Source organism: Cygnus olor, chromosome 3, assembly GCF_009769625.2.
Source record: "Cygnus olor isolate bCygOlo1 chromosome 3, bCygOlo1.pri.v2, whole genome shotgun sequence".
Classification (NCBI taxonomy): domain Eukaryota; kingdom Metazoa; phylum Chordata; class Aves; order Anseriformes; family Anatidae; genus Cygnus; species Cygnus olor.
Window position 1 is genome coordinate 109,247,558 of NC_049171.1, and position 20,252 is coordinate 109,267,809.

At 36.9% G+C, this 20,252-nt stretch overlaps 1 protein-coding gene across 7 annotated transcripts in view; it reads right to left on the reverse strand.

Annotated features, from left to right (window-relative positions):
* MAP4K3 (mitogen-activated protein kinase kinase kinase kinase 3) overlaps window positions 1–20,252 on the reverse strand; it is an 81,170-nt gene that overhangs the window by 31,874 nt on the left and 29,044 nt on the right. For 2 of the 7 annotated variants that reach the window (XM_040551065.1, XM_040551064.1), the window contains exons 9-18: window positions 19,123–19,254; window positions 18,772–18,834; window positions 18,607–18,688; window positions 18,385–18,495; window positions 13,346–13,421; window positions 12,316–12,374; window positions 9,730–9,792; window positions 2,766–2,824; window positions 1,598–1,636; window positions 1,263–1,316 (exon numbers count right to left, since the gene is read on the reverse strand). In XM_040551065.1, the coding sequence (XP_040406999.1) occupies window positions 1,263–1,316; window positions 1,598–1,636; window positions 2,766–2,824; window positions 9,730–9,792; window positions 12,316–12,374; window positions 13,346–13,421; window positions 18,385–18,495; window positions 18,607–18,688; window positions 18,772–18,834; window positions 19,123–19,254 (738 nt within the window). The remainder of the gene's footprint in view (window positions 1–1,262; window positions 1,317–1,597; window positions 1,637–2,765; window positions 2,825–9,729; window positions 9,793–12,315; window positions 12,375–13,345; window positions 13,422–18,384; window positions 18,496–18,606; window positions 18,689–18,771; window positions 18,835–19,122; window positions 19,255–20,252) is intronic. The other 5 variants (XM_040551069.1, XM_040551068.1, XM_040551071.1 and 2 more) reach the window with 3 other exon arrangements.

Here is a 20,252-nt window from a genome sequence, read left to right on the forward strand (position 1 = left end):
AGCCTGAATTATCATTAGCAAGGTCTATGCATTTATGAGCAAAGGAGGCTCTTAGATTGGTCCAAATGCAGGAGAATAGATCAATGAGTGGTGTTATCACTCTCTTCCCCTTGAAGATAATACTTGGAAGTTTCATATTGTTGACAAACAATGTAATTGATCATGTCTTTATAAAGCCACTTAATGAAATATGAAGAATTTCTCCAGGAATTAGCAAGGGAAAAATGCCTGCTAAAACTGACTAAAATAATTTTTCTTCTGTAAATGTCACTTGCACCAAACAGCAAACAGACTTGTGTTTTGAGAAGTTGATCACTAATCAATGCAAGTTTAAAGTACTGTCACCTAGCTGACATCAGACACTATAAAGATCAGTAGCCTTACCCTTCTTCAAGAGGGCTGTCCCTCACGTTCATTGAGGTGATAAAAGTCCTACCTTTGTTACAAGGGAACAAGAGTAAAATACCTCAAGAAAAGAAATACGAAGATATTTGCTTCTCTGGAAAGGGGTAAATAGTCCAGTGATAGAGAATGCATGTTTTACAGGTTTCTGGTATGAAGCGACAGCTTTCAAAATTATCCATTAACGGGAAACTAAACAAGGAATCTGTCTCAACGGCATCTTTTTTTTTCTGTCTTTACATCAGATTTATTTAAGAATGTTAATTTCCACATACTTGCTGTGTGTTGGAAATTTTTTTGGTGCTCATCTGTCAAGTGAAAACGCCCCCAAATACTTGTATCAGTTGAATTAAATCTGAGCATAATTACTTTAATCTATGCCTATCAACACTGCCTTAGCAGTCACAAGAAGCTGGTTCTCTCTGTTCCAACATCCTCAAACACCTAAATAAGCATTCTCCTGGCTGAGAATGCGGACAGAACAACCTCAGTCATCTAGAGAAGATGGTAACACATATCTTATGTATTTTTTTCTTTATGAGCTTTACATAGTCATCACTTCTAAAAGACACATCCAGGACAGGGGTGAGATAATTTAATGTCTCAACAGATGTACACAGATTTTGTTCAAAAATAGAAAACAAAAAGCCAACTATATCATGTGAGGAACAAGATTTTTCCCCTTAATTTATCACAAGTTTATCAGCACAATAAGCAAAATTTTGGTGATGTAACCTAGGAAAAACATTAAACATATATCTTGAATTCAGCATTTTATTATTTTTTCTTCTATTCAAGTATCAGGTTATATATATATATATATATATATATATTTTTTTTTTTTTTACAAGAGGACTTACTGTTTAGCATCATCGTCTGCATCATCATCATCTTCTAAATGTGCCACGTGTCCCCTAAGAAAATGAAGAAGGTACTATGGTTGAGTGAGTTTTAATAAAATTATTTGGATACTGAAAAAAAGAGATTAAAGGGCAACTACCCCTTTTACAGACTATTGTCTTTTAGCTTTTTATCATCATTATTATTCTTTAAAGCACAGTTGTATTCCAGACAACTAGGCCTCTCCCTTATCTTGACACATACAGGGACAAACAAGAACTAGTTGTGACAGACAGAAGAAATCAATGTGCAAATGACTTTGAAACACACAAGAGGAAAAAAAGAATAGAATTACCGCTGATGCAGTTCTTCTTCAACTGATTTTAAGAGACTCCTTCAGCATTAAATAAGAATAAGAAGACAGTTTAATTGTGGCACACAATCTTAATTATCAAAAGCCAAGGCAAATGCTCCCATGATTCTATCAGCAAATAACGTAAAGCATATTATTTTAGCTAGCTTTCAGAACATGAATCAAATATCTACATACAAACAAACAGAGCTGCATTTTTCCAAGTTACACAGTACACTTCCGTTTGCATTTATTAATGTATTGCTATTAAGCACAGTCGCCCTCGTTCCTTGTACTGTAAAACAAGGGCTGTTTTAGCTTGATCAAATTTCAAAGAAAACCACACTAATCAAGAAAATCAGCAGCATTAAAAAAAGCTGAAGTAACAAGAGCATTCAACTACCGCTGGAATAGATTCATTGTTTTGTGTCTTTGAAAACACAGACAGAAGAATAACAGGTGAAATGCAGGAATAGGAAACAACAGGATTTCTAAAGATATTGGTATATAGATTTTCCTAATCTATAAAAGATAGTAAAAAACCCGCATGCTTTATGCTTAGATTTCCTGCATTTTTAAAATATGATTTGATTTAGCAATGCAAAGGTAAGCATCCTAATTCTGACATGCATAAATGGAAATTAAGAAACTGGGTGGAAATGAATGATATCTTTGAAAACTATTTCACATGACTAATACAAGAAAATTGTTAAACCTATAAAGTTAAATGTCTTTGAAACAGGTAAATTTTACTTTTCAAAGCCTCTATAATTGAACACTCCTCATGTCCTATAACACTAGGAAGGGTTTCATATAGGAACTTCAAAGAAGAGCAGTGGTACTTACTAGATGGGCTAAAATTGTGCTCTGTAACACCTACCATGCAGAACATTTTGTTAACAAGCAGACCAAGATAACAGCTCTTGAAAGGAGACTCACAGCACCATATAGACAGTACTATCGACATTGCCTCAAATACTGAAAAGTGCTGTAATTCTGTATCAATTACTAATATTGTATAAATAAATAGTGACTTTGGAATCATAACTGATATATGCTTGACATTTTACTACATCCATTTCAATTGATGTGTTTAAACACACATTTGTGAACTTATATTAAAACAGCCTTGAGTGAATATATATGACAGAAAATGCCATTGCTTACTCACTTATTTGCACCCAAGAAGTAGCCACCCTGAGGACCATGACCATATTCTAGCTGTAGATCCTAAAATACAAGAGAATGAATCTTTAAGATGAACAGGTGAGCAAACACATACCCCACATCATATTGCTGTTACTCCTCTCTATAACACCTGAGCTACCACACAAACTAGTTCCTCTGGCCTCTAACACCACTCTCAAGCCCACCACACCTGAAAATCTCCTCTGCCAGTTTGCTGCACCTCTAATTCCTTTTAAAACTCTGTCATTAGCTTCTTCCTTAGCCTCACAGATCCTTTCCTCAAATAAGTCAGCTGCAGAAAAGGAAATAAAAAAACAAAAAGGACTTTGTGATGGATCAAGCCCCATCAAATTGATCACAGTAGTTTTTGCAGAAGCTAGCCATCCCTCTTTGGCACATTAATAGTATTCCTTTCAGATGGGGAGTTTTTCTGGCAGAGAGCCTGAAATGCCTTTAGCACATGGCGATGTTAAAGAAATAAGCAGAGAAGACGCTAAAAGGGTTTTTATAGCTCTGGTTATCCGATATATATTTGAGGGATAACTCTATGTTCTTATGTATATTTTAACAATATCTTCTATATCAAAAAGAAAAATAAAGCATTAACAGAACAGGCAGCAAAGTAAAGCACTCAAGCTATCTTAGAGGGCTGGCTACTCAGAAAAAGAAGTGCCAACAGGCCTCAGACACTACTATTCAATGGATGCCGTATGGCATACAAATTTAATTCATTAATGGGAATAAAGAGACCATACTGAGGCACCAACAACTTTGCATCTGCCAGAAGGATACTGCTATAATCAAATGGTATTGGCTTCTTCAGATGGATCACAATCTGAGAAATCTGCACATAAACTTGCCTCCCAAACTACTGTGCGTGTTCACCAGGAGAAATTAGTAGTTTATCACCTAAGTTAGTGACAAATGAAGCTACACTGCTCCTCCCTAGGCAACATTTTAACGGTCTTGTAATATCTTCTGTAGAACAGGCTTCTTTTGGCTGCAGCCTCTATCAAGACCATGCCATCCTTCAGAAAAGTGCCCAGACAGCCACGCTGCAGGAGCTTGGACTAGACAACGACAACTCATGGGGCTGATCTCACAAAGGCTGTTTTTAAGAATCAGGGGAGAAAGGGGGAAATGTCTCCTACATGATTTTCCAGTGCTCCCAGATACCAAAGCACAAGCCACCACAAGCTTTCAGTCCCAGACTGAAGGGCAATCACTTCACACAAAGCTATAAAAGATTGTTTTCTGCTTGGCAAGGAGTTCCAGGTTTTGTTTACTGCACCCTCAACTCTACTCTGTAAAGGTAAGTAGTAGTTTCCACATGGGTGTTTCTACCACAGCTGTCAGTAGCATTTGATTGCTTCAATGACCTTTCATATTTTCCCAAGACAAGCGAGATATTGTGGAAACAAACAGCACGTAACTGATATGATGTAAAAAGGTAGAGATCAGAGGGTTGTATAAAAATTGCAATGGCAAGCCCGAAGCTGGCATTTCCTGAACCTTGGAGAGACTGACTTGTCAGCCTTAGTATGAATTTATTACACACCTCTTTCCAGAATTAAACAAAGAAACCCCGAACCACCAACAAACCCTACCCACTCCCATAGAAAAATGAGGTGACAGGAACGAAGGGCTCTCAAATGGCTGTGCAGGTGGAAAGCTCGCCTTCCTCCATGGCCATGTCTCAGGCTCCGTGAGGTAGCAGGTGGAAGTGGTTAGGCCTCAGTCATGGGTATCATTGATGCCTTCTGCTATCCTTATCTTCCTTCTCCACAGTTTCAATCTATTCCTGTACCCCAACAGCTCGCTCAGTGAATCTCCCTCCCCTGTGAAAGGCCATCCTAAGCCCTCTGCAATTTCAGTCTTCGTAATTCCCAGTAGCTGTAACATTACCCAGATAATTTCTTTCTGCTGGTCCTCACCATCAGCTGACACACTCCAGTCCACCAGAGATACACTGATTTAATTCTCCTGACTGTGAGTCAGTAATTATTTCTAAGCAATCTCAAAAAGTTCCATAGCAGCCAAATGTAAGCACAGGTATTTGGGGATTCAGGCCTGCGGCAGAAAATAACAAGACTGGAAACATAACAGATCACTAGACTCACAAACAACGAGGTTAAACAGGCGGTGTGAGTCTGTGTAAGAGGATGCCAGAAAAAGGATTGTTGGAGAAAAATAACCCCAGATCGGTATAATGAAATCTGAGATTTTCGGTTTAAGTGTCAAGTGCTTTGCCTGCATGTTGCACAATCACATTAATCAAAAGCAGGAAACAGAAATCTTATGCTGGCCAGACATAAAATGCTTGTCCATTTTAATTTATACATCATGCAATGCATGACCATATACACTGTACAGCAACGACAGGAAAATTAATAAGAGAAAATAAGCAAAGAGCCTTCACCTGTCACCAGAGCTTACAAGCTTCACTGGATTTCTCTTTATGAAAAATGACATCTGCCAGAATTACTCATGTTTAAATTCTTTAAAAGGACAAAAGCTTATTTTTTATTCAGTTTACCACTGTGCTATTAGCATTTATTTCACTATGATTATAATTAGATATATTTTTCAATCCCTGTCCTTGACTAGCCTGTTAGCATTCTTGCAAACTTTAAAAATATTTCTGTTTTCAACCTAAATGTGGGGATGTGGGATCAAGTAACCCACTGCTAGGGAAACTTGCTCTTTTTCACTCTTGACAATCAGATATATGTTGAGAGCTAGTCAGCTTTTTGGAAGTGCTAGTTTTTGTGTGTTTTTTTCTTTTATACCATTTCAAATATATCCTGGAATTGTGACTTTATAGACCTTCTAGCTATATATTTAATACACAAACATAGGTAAGTACTGCATTTATCATGTAAACCCTCCACAGAGCTATTATACTTTATAAGAACAAAAAGTATAAGTAGATTTTTATTTTTAAAGCCAATTGTAAACATACCTAAACAAAATAGAAATATTATCAGGTATGGATTCCCACTGGGAAGAACAAATTAGCATGAATTACTAAATGATGCAACATCTGGTTTAATAAAGGCTATTACCTCACCCACATCCTTAAAGTGACCCAACAACATTATTAATCTCCATGAATATTTTCATTTAAGATACATACCATGCCAATTAGTTAACTAAAACTCTTTTCAATCAGACAACATTCACGCTAAATGAATATGAATGACTTAACGTTTTCCAAAAGAAGCTCAAGACCTACAGCCAGTAGGAATGAGAAAACCGTCAATAACTTTGCTGTTAAATCTAAGATGCAACCCCAGATTACTCTGCATTCAAACTCAGGTTACTAAGGACCCATTCCTGAACCAACATAACTGTGTACAAGACGGGCAGCTATTTGCTGACAACAATCACTTTGGAAAAGAGAGAATACAGGGAATAATCACTAGTTCTTCTCGCCATTCTGGGTATAACTAAAGGAAGAAGTCATGTAAAAAGGCAAATTACACCTTTCAAAGAAATCAACGATGCTATAAAACAAATTCCCCGAGAATGATTAAACCTACAGTATCTTCAGCAGTTGAAGATTCAAAAAAAAAAAGGTATTGAATTTTCTGTAGAATTCCTTGATGAATTAAGCATTACTGTAAATTTTAGTCTTCTTTCCTAATCAACAGACTTGTTCTCCAGGGCTGAGATATACTGAAAAATTTATTTGAAGTGTTCAGTCTTTCAAAAAAGCAAAACTGTATACAGTTAACCTGCAATTCACAGTTACTTCCCACAGCTTCTAATCCTGAAACTTTTATCTATTTTTTTTTTAGTTCAAATGACCTTGTTTGTTAAGACTTTAAATCCACAAAGTGCTGGGGAAGTATATCTGAATTTTAAAGACTACCTATAACCTTTGACTGCAAACTTGCCAAACAAGAAGGCACATACACATCCCTATTTCTTAGTAAGACAAATGATTAAGCAGTTCCTATCATACTGCCCCATAAAAGAGAATGTTTATTTTAAGATAAGCTTAATATTGCTTAATGAATATACTATACTTTCAATGCCTTCATTAAAAATCACATTCTTTAATTTATGTGGATAGCAGAAATAGCTAATTATATATATTTTTAACCATGAGCAAAAGTAATTCCTCCCTGGTGACTGACTGAGGTTTTCCTGTGCATTACTGCTACGTAGCTATTGTTTCCCTCTTCCTTGTATTTCAGTTCTCTATAAGTCTTGTCTATGAGTGTCCACTTGGCACAAACAGCACTATTTCACATCCATGTAAGAGAACATCACCACCCTAATTAACTATGGTAAGGTCTCAATCAAACAGGCACCTCTACACAACATTTTTAAACTGCCTCCTAGCAACGAAATTCAGCATCTCATCTTCCTGATTACTTTTGCTGAGGTAGAAAGTACTGAAAACATACAGTGAAGGAAAAGAAAAAGCAAAAACCAAACACACTTGAAACCCTTATATACTTTTCCCTCCACTTATTTACTTATTTTCTTCTAAGGATCACACAATTTCATTAACCAAAGCAGAGCAGAGTACGAAGATTTTCTGAAATCCAGCTAATAGATAACTAAGATTAGAACTCTAAAAACATACTACAACTAAACAGGATTAGGAGAATATGTGGCTTTTAACAAACTGAAAATCATACATATGCATTTGTAGAGAGGAGAAAAATGACCTAAACAAACCAAAGAATAAGTCTTCTGGGCAAAGTTTATCATCCAGGTCAGTCACTCCTCTTTAACTTAAGGTTTTCCTACAAATATGTCAATTTCTATGCCACAAATAAATAACTAACACCAAAAAGCTATGATGAAACACTGCATTCTGAAAATTAACTGCTGCCAAAGACTATTAAAAATCATTAAATCCAGGATGTTTATAAGCAAAAAAAGAAAAAAAATAGGATCTAATGTATAAATACATCTGGCAAATACAACAGCAAGCACTACGTGATAACCACAAATCCCTTACTGAATACTTTGCCAGAGAAATCTAAAGTGAATGCTAAGTTGACAACAACTGAAAACAATTTCAGTTTGAAACTTGACATTTTCACTTCCTCCATCCCCACTTTCTAAGAAAGTAGAATTCAGTACTTTCCACTGAACATTGAATACTCCAGACTAAATTGTATAAAGTCCAATGTATAATCATTTAATTTTTCCTCCAATACAAAGAAAAAAAGCAACTGCAGTGTTATCCATCAGTTACCAAGACCAGGGTGGATGCATCCAAAAACAACTTTTCAGCTACGAAAAAGATTTTCAACACAATATTTCACTGATGATCAGGATAGCCCAAACTAAAATATTTCTATTTGCTCAACATGACTTTTTGATTTGAAACAGGTCAACAGTAAGCTCTATTTTTCCACCAGAACCCATCTGGTGGAAAAATAACCTGGAAGAAGTTGCAGGTTGAGAAAAGAATATTTTTCCTCAAGATATTACATACCTGAGGCTATTTCTGAACTAATGCTTAAATACAGCAAAAATATTTTGACTGAAAGAAATTTGGCCCTGCTATACCCTCTCATGACTGCAACATTAGTAGCTCATCAATTTCATCATAGTAATCATTTTTGAAAATGTGCAAAACAGCACATCATAGACTCATAGAATGGCTCGGGTTGGAAGGGACCTTAAGGATGACCTAGTTCCAAGCCCCAAGCCCCCCCCCCCCCCCCCCCCCCCCCATCATGGGCAGGGATGCCACCCACTAGATCAGGTTGCCCAGGGCCTCATGCAACAGAAGGATGGTCCACTTGGGAGACGTGTTCTCATCTCCCCTTTAGACCCACAGATTTTAAGCTAATGGGATATGTGACAATGCCAAACGAGATCTGAAGAAAAAAACATCAAAAAAGCAGCAACTGAAAAACAAAACAAGGCAGAACAAAAATAAAAGAAAAACCCATCCCCAAAACCAAAGCAATTGCACAGAATGAGGTGTTCCCACCACATATAGAGAAATCTAAGCTACTAATCTCAAAACAATTTGTGAAACATTTTTCCTACCAAGGAATTCCACATGAAGTTCCTTCCAAAAAGGAGTCAAAGCTCTCAGTAATTACAGTACTGAAAGATTGAAGATACACCAAGCCAACTGATGCCAAAAACAACAAATCACAAACAAAAAACATCCCCAAACACCTCAGTTTTCCATTTCCCCCCCCAAGTATACTTATACTAAAAAGCTCAAAAATCAAAGAAATCCACTAAAACAATTTTCATCTACAGCTACAGAAAGTTTCTTCAGTTTTTCCACCGCATAAGAAGATGTCAAAGAGTCAGAAGCGTTACTTTCCTAACTACGTTGTGCCTAAAGACTAAAGAAATAAGAAAACTTGCTTTCTACGGTAATTTCCACGCTGCAGTGCTAACAACTGAATTCTTTAGCAGTGTGGTAACAGAAAATTTGGAAAATATATCGGAGTATACATGGTGCCAAATGCCATTGAAAACGCTTACGACCCTGCCTTCTGTTAGTTTTATTAAGTTCATATTCATTCTGTAATATAACTACTATCTGGAGAATTTGGATATTTAAATTTATATAATTTTATAATCTTTCATGGGACTATTTAAAGGAACGACAAAAATACTAAGAGGATTTATTTTCTTTTTTAATCACGCTCCATAAAATTAACACGTTATGCATTGTAAAGCAGTTTAATAAGTTTGAATGAACGTGTAATACTGAGCCCCTTCTACAGAAGTGATCCAACAAAACATGAATATGGGTTAAACACTTTCAGTACTGCACATCGTAAGAATTCCATCCTACATTACAGAAACATACATATAGAATAATCCTTGCACCAAATGGCTTTTACACAGATGAAAACACCACTACAACAACAGGACAAAACATGAGCTTTGGAAAATGAAAACAAAGACAAAACCAACACTGACAAAGAAAGGCATAAGATGAAAAATACCAGGTTAGATCTTGCAGTGTAGTATATATCCTCTGAATTGTCCAAAAAATCGCTACTGTCAGGCTGTTCATTAGATAGAGATCAAGAAACTCAAGTTATTTACATTGTGACTGAAAGCCAGGTATAGATAAAGGGAAATTTTCTCGCTAAAAAGAAAAAAAGAGTTGTTAGTTGAAGCTCAAACCATGTTAAAACAGTTCAGGCGTGAGGGAGGAACACAGCTAAGGGTATTGTCACATCACCAAATACTACTGATTCACACCAAAATAATGACTTATTGTTCATCACCTGAGCTGTGGTAATGGGTGACAAGCTGCCTCAGTAAGAGGCATGTATGTACCAGCTTAAAATATAAGGACATCACCAACAATAACTCATTATTCAGCAGTGGCCCAGATCTTTGGCTTGTGCGCTCATACCCTTAAGTAAATTAGCATGAAGTTTAAACATGCCTTAGCGAGACAAGAACAAAAGGGTCAGAAGAACTGCTTTAATGAAAATAGATTCACATTATTGTTGTTGGAAGAAGAGAGAGCATGTCTTGCTCCTGTTTCCATTTAAAAGTCTCTCTCCAGTCGCCCCCAGGGGGTGTAGATTATTACAAGTTTCTCCTTTAGCCTACTTTGTACTAAGGCTCTTTGCTAGAGCATCCATTCCTTGAAAATGCCAATTGCAATTGTCCGTTTGTTCCATGGTTGGTTTCTAACAACAAAATGCATTTTTTTCTTTTGTCTCTAGACCCAGCATCATCACTTGGAAAATAACAGTTATGCTTCTCTTCTTGGCTAACAGCAGTTGTAAGAATTAAAACAACTCTTCTAATTCAGTCTACAGTGGCAATACGTTACAAAAACAGCTACCGCAGATGCAAATATTTCATGTAAGCAGTTAGGTAACTGCAGTTACCTGTAGGTAGCCTACAGGAACTATCTATCTTGCTTGCATTTTTAGGTATGTCACAGTAATCCTGCGACAGACAAACTGATGATTGTTTCATTCTTTCCCATTCATGCTCACACTGAAAAAAAACTCAAATAATTAGACCAGCACTATAGAAAAAAAATCCTGCCAGGTAATCAGAAAGAATATATTAATCTTTTTAAGGTGAAAATTATGTAAGATGTCCTAAAATAAAGGATTTTTATATCTTGAAAGGACAAATCATGTCTGTATGCTTCATTCTGTTATGGGCACTGGGGCAGTTAATTTCTTTATTGAGAAAGATCCATGAAAGCAGTTATAGATCCTTATAGAGAGATAAAGCAAGTTCTTTGGACAAGTTTGAAATATGTAAACTCTCACAGGAATACATAACAGTAAAATATTTCCTTATCAGTAGAATTAATCTGGATAGTTCAAGTCCCTTCTTGTAGCAGAAAGGGCTTCTAAGATTCTGAAGTGCAAAGGTCCTCATTGCTAACACATGCTGTGGGAAAAGGCCCACTTTCTCTTTTCCAAGCATACCTGCCAAAAAAGTGCTCTCAGAAGTCATGCTTTAACCCCCTGCAGAAAATCTCTCTCTGCTACTTAGCAATTCAGGTTCCTATGGTACAATGAAAATACCTCCCTGCCCCGGTGAAGCTGTCCAGCTCACTAGTTGGTTTGTACAGTGACTGACTGATAAAATAAAAATGAAAAGAAGTATTTTAAAACTTCAGCTTCTCCATTCACATATTTTTGCAATTATGATTCTATATATATAAAATAAAATTATTAAAAAGCAAAAAGCATCATACTTTGAATTATATGATGCCACCAATTTTCTTAACAATCCAGACAATGCAGCACAGAAACAAAGTCCTGATAACTTGGAATTAGTTCAAAAATGATTCTGAGGTAACTGGTGAGTTGATGGTAGAAACACTGGCCTTCCCAGGAACAGGAAGAAACTGCCCAAGTGCACAAATGTGGATAGCAACAGCCTCCGTCACAGAAGTTACTGCAGTGGTATGTGAGAGACAGCACAGACACCTTTTCCCCCACTGCCTGAGTTCTCGTAGCCCTTGTACTGATGGACCCATAGGAGGAAAATATCAGCACTATATCGTTACACAATACACCAACTTCCAGACTCACTGTGGCTCAGATGTGATTCAGGGCTACAAAAAGTTTGTTTGCATGGGAAAATAAACCTCCCCCAAAAATCCATTTTCAAACGCATCATACTTTTTCCCAGGCTCTCAGTTTTACGATTATTTCCAATAGCAATCATTATCAAATATGAGCATGAGGGAGAGAAGCATCTGAGTACACACAGAGCAACTCTACAATTAAAACTGTAACTGTAAGCAAAGGGAATGATATATTTGGCAGTGAGGTATAAAGGATAGAGGAAACCCACAATACAAAGAGCTGTTGCTTAGCACATACATCACATCTGGTAAAGCCCACAAAGAAGGGGGTCTTGATGCGTACAGTCTAATGACACCAAATAATTTAGGACCAATATGTTCACCCTTGTTCGAAGAATGACTACTAACTTTAGTAATGCTAAGGAAATATGCTATGCATCTTATATTTCCCCTCCTCCACTGATATTTGCAGGGAATAATGTATTGTGCGTTGCATGTGCTGCTTGTTACTCACAAATTCATGATGTGGCTCTGTTTCTTTCCTCAAGGGTGGATCAAATTTTACTTGACCAACTGAAGAGGAGAAAAGGAAAACAACAACTTAAGTTAGGCAGCAATTAGACAAAACTTTACTCCAAAGGTTAACACAAGAAATAAATTCAGTTTAATGAGTGTATTCTATGCCCACTGATGGAAACTTTTGACACGTGCTCGTATTCTATCACAGAAGGCAGCACAATCATCATTTACCCTACCTACTCACTCTACAATCCAGAAAAGGATTCAGTGAATAGGGCATGGAAGTGCCCTCTTTAAAGGTCTAGCACAGCTGTAGTTTATAGAAAAAACATCTATTACGTGAATTCACTCTTGGATCTCTTCTTCCGGGAGACTCATTAGCACTAAAGAGCCTTGAATGCAGTTTGGAGAAAACTGATCACACCTTCTCAGAGCTCTTTGGCAGGTACTCTAAGACACCTCCCCTCTATTTTAGTTAAAGAAAACTAAAGCTGCAAGTAATGCTCTGATTTAATTCAAGCAAAGGAATGACTAAAACTTGGGGATTTGGGGGTGGAGTCTGCTTTTAATGCCTGGTGATCAACCTTCTCTTTTCCCAGTTTTTATGTATATGTTTCAATTCAAAAGCAAACATGACAAATATACTAAATTAAGGAAGGAAAAGCTTTCCTTGCCATTCTGGTACCCAGCACAATCTGGCATCACTCTGAATATCCTTGCCAGAGTGAGATATGGGGCTATACCACGCAGCTATCAAAAGATCTCAGGCTGTGCACTGTTCAATTAATATGAAGCAAAAGTAAGATTTACTGAAGTGCTGACAAAGTGTGCATTCAAGTATTTTAAACAAATATTTATTCTGCTTCCGGAACCTGTACCTGTAGGTGAAACAGCATAAGTTTTTATTTTGCTGCATACCAATAAAAATGTTTCTGTGTCAAATACCCAGAATACCAGTTGAAATCATAAGAGAATATTAATGATTAATTTAAGAACATTTAATGTTATCATCTACATATGCTTACAGTTTATTTCAGAGCGTGTCTTCTCTTCTCTCACATTTCTACTTGTTGAATGAATTCTATGAGGCACTACAAGAGGCTGCAAAAAAAACAACAATACTTCAATATCCACGTATACTCATTTAAAAGGCAGTATTGTGCATGTTTTTTTGCATATTTCTTTAGCATAGTATCAAAAAGAAATCAAGCAGAATCTAAAAATAAAGATGCCCTTTTTTTGTACATTAAAGTTAGAAATATTTATTTAAAGTTAGAATTATTTAGTTACAATGTCTCCACATTACTCTGAGAATGTCATCAAGTTCAGTATAAGGGTTTTTAAACTCTGGATTTGAGCAAACAAAGATAATGCTGGCCATGATTCACTTTTGCTCGTGTAACATTTCCTTTCTGTGCCTTTCAGTTTAATAGTATTGATAGTTTCCAAAGTAAGCTGCAATACTAATTCAGTCTTACCAGCAGATTTTCCTTTGCTTAGACAACCATATTTTCCCAGTTTTTAATCTAAACCAATTCCTAAAATGTCACCAGTTAGTTTGTTTCAATAGATGACAAGTTAGCCTGAGTTTTTCAGAGCTGAACAGAAGAGATAGTATCCCTGGTACCACGTAGCAAGTTCCTTGTGTTGTATGGCAAGAGCGATGCCATCATTTCTAGAAATTCACCTTCATATTTATGGGCCATCTCTATTTTTCCCTGGATTTCCATTTACTTCTATACCAGATGAAGCATCATGAACTTCAAGACATAGCTTTCTTTTCCTTGACCCTGTCGGATTTTTGCTTTTCCTTCACATCTACTACCGCAAGTTTTCTAAGAAACCATAACACAAGGTTTCTTAGCAAGAATACAAGACCAACTAACTGATGTGTACAATGAGGCCTCAAAATCAGCAACAGAAATCCTAATCGTGTTTTCAGTATGTCCTCTGTTATGAAATCTTACTCTCAAGAAAAAAACTCCCAAACTTTCTCCCAAGTAATCTGTGAAAATAGTATGTTTGCTATGTTTCTGTTGAATATATGCCAGCAAAACAATTTTTAATGAAGGCAATATGACATTGTAGTGTTAGAAATTTGACATGCTTGTAAGTTAAGTTTGCTTTTACAAATACTCATCATAATCTTCACCTGGCAACTTTTGACTATGAAGCGATGACCATTAGAGAAATTCAACTGGTATAATACCACAAGAAGTCACAAATGCTCTGCAACTCTGTTTACTGTTTAACCCTCAACTATTATCTGAAAGCTTTATTCCCGTCCTCTTTGCATCACACGCAACTGCCTTGTTTTATATTATAAGCCAAACATATGTACAGAGTGCTTCACCTCACTTTTACGTTTGCTTTGGTCTTTTTTTTTTAAACTGGATAGGCTTCAAGACTGTGGGTGCATGAGAGAAAATGCAACTCACAGTCAGGCTTGCATTTTTGGAGCTTGTGACAATCCTCCTCTTCTATAGTTCTGGTTTGTCTATTTTGCATTCTTTTGAGCTTTAAAAAATTTGCAGTTCAATGTTTAACCTTTTTTTCCACTTGAATATTTCAAACACTAAGCACTAAAAGGTTGCTTACGTCTAGTCCTTGGTTGAGAGGCACTGCCCACCTGCAGAGGGTAAACGCACATTTGTGATGCCAGCATCAGGAGCCAGGTTTAGAGCGGGTAGAAAGCATTTTTGCCTTCGCAGCATTATTTTGTAAGTTCCCTGTATCCTGCCACAGATGTTCACAGATATTCACACTGTACGTGCAGAACCCGCCCTCACACTTCCTTTTCCTCGGCTAACAGAATTACTGGAAGTAGTCAAATCCTCATCACTCTGTCATGAGGACAGAGTCTGCAATTCACCTTGAAAGACCTATGCTGACAACTAAACAACAGAAGCAGCTGACACCCAAATTGTGCCCGAGGACAAAGAAATGTAGGTTAACTTCCCAACACAAAATGCCATTTGGGCACAACGTTAAGCATGGTACAGATCTCACAAACAATCTCATTCCCAAAACAGAGAGGGTGCTAAGACTCAAACGTAATAAATAGGATTATAGGGAACAGGCAGTTGCCAGCAGCTACAATACCTTATTCATAAGGAAGTCCCAAATGGAAATTGTCTTGGAATCAGAAACCCACTGAGGTACTACTCCGTTAGTTGGAGTAAGGAAAACATCAAAAATGCCACAATTACAGATATTGCTGCCAAACAAATACTGACTGTATCCACGGGAGACCTTTCTGATTACATCCAAACAACCTGATTGCATTTCCCCACACACACTAACTGTTTCATCTTTAAGACAACACTCCAGACTATCCTACCCAAAAAGTAACAAATAGTATTCCCATAAAAGCACCATGGGCCAGGTGAAGAGCTAACATGAGTGGGCAGCAGACCTGCTAACACCACTGCTAGCTAGAAAAGCTCCTGCGTCTCCAAAAGCCAACAAAACACAAAGTGACCAACTACCACATACACAAAAACAAACCAGGGTGCAGGTCTAACATTCAGGATTCTCCCCAGGGTTGTTTGTACCACGCTACATTGCTTCTTTCAGTTTTTGGTGGATGCATTCGGGTGACTGCTACTAGTATAGGAGTGGTCATTCCTCAAGTTCAGATGAACATCTCCAGCCAGCCTGTGAGCAGACAGGTCTTGGAGCATGTTCAACCATGTATATGAGGAACATGGACATTTCTCATCTTCTCTGACACACGAGAATGACTGCAGTGTCAACCACAACTTTTATCTGTGATAGGATATCTGAAATACAAAACTTGCTCAAGATGCATCAGATAATTTATCATCTGCTTTATTCGCAGAGGCAGATTTCTACACTCGTTTATTTTGTAAGGAAACATTTTCCCATGTGTCCCTATCAATCTCATTTTGCAGGCAGATTAAAAGCTGTGATGGAAAGTTATCTGGTAACAAGGTTTGGGCAGACATAAGAAGTGACATCTAAGTTGTCTATCTGATGAAGATGATCCAACACCACAGGTAATGGTATCTGAAGCCCACTGAACAGACCAAGGCCATGTGATGAACACAGAGAACTGGATTATGTCTAGCTGTAAAGTCCATGAACACAACAAAAACCCCACATAAGCCACGTAAGGTGAACAACAAATGAACTTGCATCCAAAAGAATAAACTGAAAAGACATTCAAGACAACTTGCTCATCCCTTTGATACTGTCAACCCATACGGCTCCTTTATAAATGATGAAAATATGCGTTTTTCTCTGATCACTGTTGTTAGACAGTTTTTATTGTATTTTCTCCCCAGACAAGGCATAACTTTTTCCTGATACCAGGTTTTATTACAGGATAACTGACAAGTGATATACATCGGACAACTGAAGAGACTTCTTAAAGGTAAACCAGAATGGACATCAGAACGATTACTATTTGAAAGCCACAGATAACTGTCACTAAAACGTGTGCTGAAGTGACTCCATACAGAAAGAGAAGAGAGGTTCTCCAGCCGAGTGGCCCAAAATAAAGACATATTCTTACTGGAAAATATGTAGAAGTGACACGGGGAAATGGCACATCAATGATTCAGTACAATTTCCAGGAAAGCTACTCAGTGCAAGCTAGTCTGACCCAAACTCTTATCTAACATAAGGCACACTGAAAACAGCTATCTTACTTCTTATGACCTCTTATGAAAGCCTTATTTTTCTGGTTTCTACAGAAATACTGCTTAAGGGAGGCCTCAGAGTTGTCTACCATCACTGAACAGACAGTAAGGTAAAGAACACCACCTGATCCTCACAGGTTATGGTAAAGAGCAGAACCAAGTTCCTCGGTGCTGTCTCCTGATGGAGACATAAGGAATCAGAAACTTTTCTCTTGGAAGAGTCAAACACATTAAGGGTTTTCTTGCATGTTTAACTTAAATAAATCAAATATAATTTAGTTAGATTTATTTTACACAGCTTGACTACTTGGAATTGCTTTTAAGAGTATTGACTATTCAATCTTTATGCCTTCCCCTCCTTCCCCACTTGAAGATTGCACTCCACAATAAAAAACAAATTTTACTTATGCTTCTTTCCAGTTATTTATTTCAACTTCTAAGGAAGAAAGAAGCAGATTCAGTGCATGTCAACTTGTCTTTGATTCTACAGAACGTACAAAACCTCATTTAACTTTCAAAATCTGAAAGCGGGTATCTTAAAGTAGATGCTTTTTTAAGCCTATTTTCATTTGAAGACATTTTTAGACTAGTTTATCCCTATTGAAAAAAAAACACACACACTACACACATAGCACAATTATGCAATAAATGAGTCAATTTGTGCCAAAAGGATTTCTTTTCCCCATAAGAGGTAATTAATTAATGAACTGTAAACATCTCCGAAGTCTTCACTAAGATACAATTAAATATGACAGGATGCAATAACAAAATAAGTCTTCTCTTAAGAATCAATTCAGTCCTGCTCTGTTTATCACCTTACATAAGCATGATATTTTTAACTTGCTGTTAAAAGTAGAAAATCAGAGACTTTGCATTTGATAAAATCATGAGGGAAATGAAGTCTCATATTCTAAGATAGAAAATATAATCTGCAAGAAACACAGCAAAACAGTTGACAAAAACAACTACAGAATCATTATCTTCTAAGTAAGAAAGTTGCTGAGACAGTAGATTAAAAGCAAAGAAACAAGTTATATATGGATATAGAGTGATTTTATGAATGCGTTCTTTGCATGCAGGGTGCATGACAGAATGCAGGACTGGAGGAGTCCACATTTACTTTAGCACCATAAAATGCGGAAGGACAACAAATAAAACTAAAATGTTTAAATCTCTCTTTAATCTTTTCTCCCTCAAACACAATGAATTTTGGTAAGTGTTTGATAAGTGTCAGAAGTCTACACATGCAACAAGAGAATAAACTGAAGTGAACGGAACGCTGCAGACCATTCTGAGATCACATTTCTGTGGCTCAGCAAATAATAATTAAGTATCTAATCATTTAGTTCTGTTGGCAAACAAAAACTCAAGCTGATTCTATGGTTAAAACGTATTCCTACCTCAGGATCGTCATCATCAAAGTCATGGTAAGTGGAATGATCAGGATTATTCATTTTATCCAAAAGTTCAATAGCAAGACTTCGATTTAGTGGCTGAGTAACAAAAGGATGCTGAAAGACAGAAGAAAAAACGCATTAAAATACCAGTCAGTCATAATAAACACATTTTAGTTTTACACCTTCAAAAACAAAACAAATCAAAAAACCACACACAAATGATACCTGTAGTAACTTTTCAGCTGTAGGCCTTTTCTTAGGATTTTTTGTAAGTGCCATTTTCACAAAGTGATGGAAACTATTGGACCTGTAAAATGAAATGGTAAACATTAGAATCAATCGTCCAGCAAAATACATGACCGTTATCTACTGAAATGTTGAAGTGCTTACCATTTCATTTTGTCCTTTAATTTAGGAGGCTGGAAGTTGCTTTTCGTCATTAGAAAAAGTGCTCTGAAAAAACAATATTTAGGTGGTTTGCATTGCGAGATGGATACATACATGCACACACACGAGACAGATTAGTAAATACGTGATTTTGTTGGCAGTAAGAAGTCCATCAGTTTAAGAGACGCTACCAGGACAATACCACATATTTATGTACCAGAAAGAGTTCTTACGATTGCTACAACCCAACATGCTTGCAGTAGCCCCAAACACCACAAGCACACACAGCCAGCTAATCTAAACAGATTATTTATGAAGCTGTGTTTATACACCAAGCTTTAACCCCTTGCTAACCTCATTGGATGTAGGTCAAACATTGGAGGCTGAAGTTCAGCAAGCTCTATAGCAGTTATTCCAACTGCCCACAGATCACAGAGTTGGTTATAGCCACCTTTTCTTTCCACTGCAGCAACTTCTGGTGCCATCCTAAATGACGGAAGATGTCTTGTTTTAGATACACTTTTCATCACAAATCAAACATTCTTCTGTATGCAGCAGCACGTTTTTCATTTCCCCATAGCTCTCAATTAATACACAGCATATATATTTATATTTTTCTGTGTATATATACACACACATGCGTACGTGTACGTGTAAAAAGGTACATCATATATACATTTCTTGATTTTGAACTTCTAAATTTCAACCTGGAGACCACAAAACTGTGTCAAGTTTTTCCCTAGTTCCTTTTTTCCAAATGAATAAACACCGTGGTACTTGTTTATTCATCTGAAAGTAGTGATAGGCAAACAATTCCCACGTTAGGATCCCTCCTTCACTGTAGCAAGGATGCAGTTTTCCTCTATTACCTACCAGGAAGGAAGTGGATGAAAATCTTGTGCAGGAGCACAGGGAACTAACTACCATTGGACAACCAAACCAGAATAAAATCCAAACAACACTCAAATACACACATAGCCCAAGAAACTAATCACATGACTTTGAAGATAAAAACTAACTAGAAATGCAACAAAAAAGACAAATTTTCTTTCCTCCTAAAAGCATAAGGCCTGAAGACTTATTGTCAGTTCTGCAGAGTACTTCTTGTTTGTAAAACCTGCTTCACTGTTATGTCAAGGACCTCATTTAAGTCTACAAAGTAGCTTCGGATCTTCAGGGGAAAAAACGTTTACAAACATAATCAACATAAATAGGGATACCTAAATAAAATAATTCTCTAGAAATTGCGGAATGCTTTGGATTGCCAAAGTAAACCATGGATCTCATAGTCTGATATATCAGATGTCAAAAGTGCTGAAGGTTTTAAGCTTTGAACTTAGTTAGCCCAGATCACCTGAAAAGGACCAGTGCAATAGGAAATGCAGCACAATATAGGAAAGACTGAAGAACGTCACTTAATGAGTGCTACAGTAAAGCAGCAGACAGCATTACTTAAGAGACATTTCAAATGACGTATTATTTAA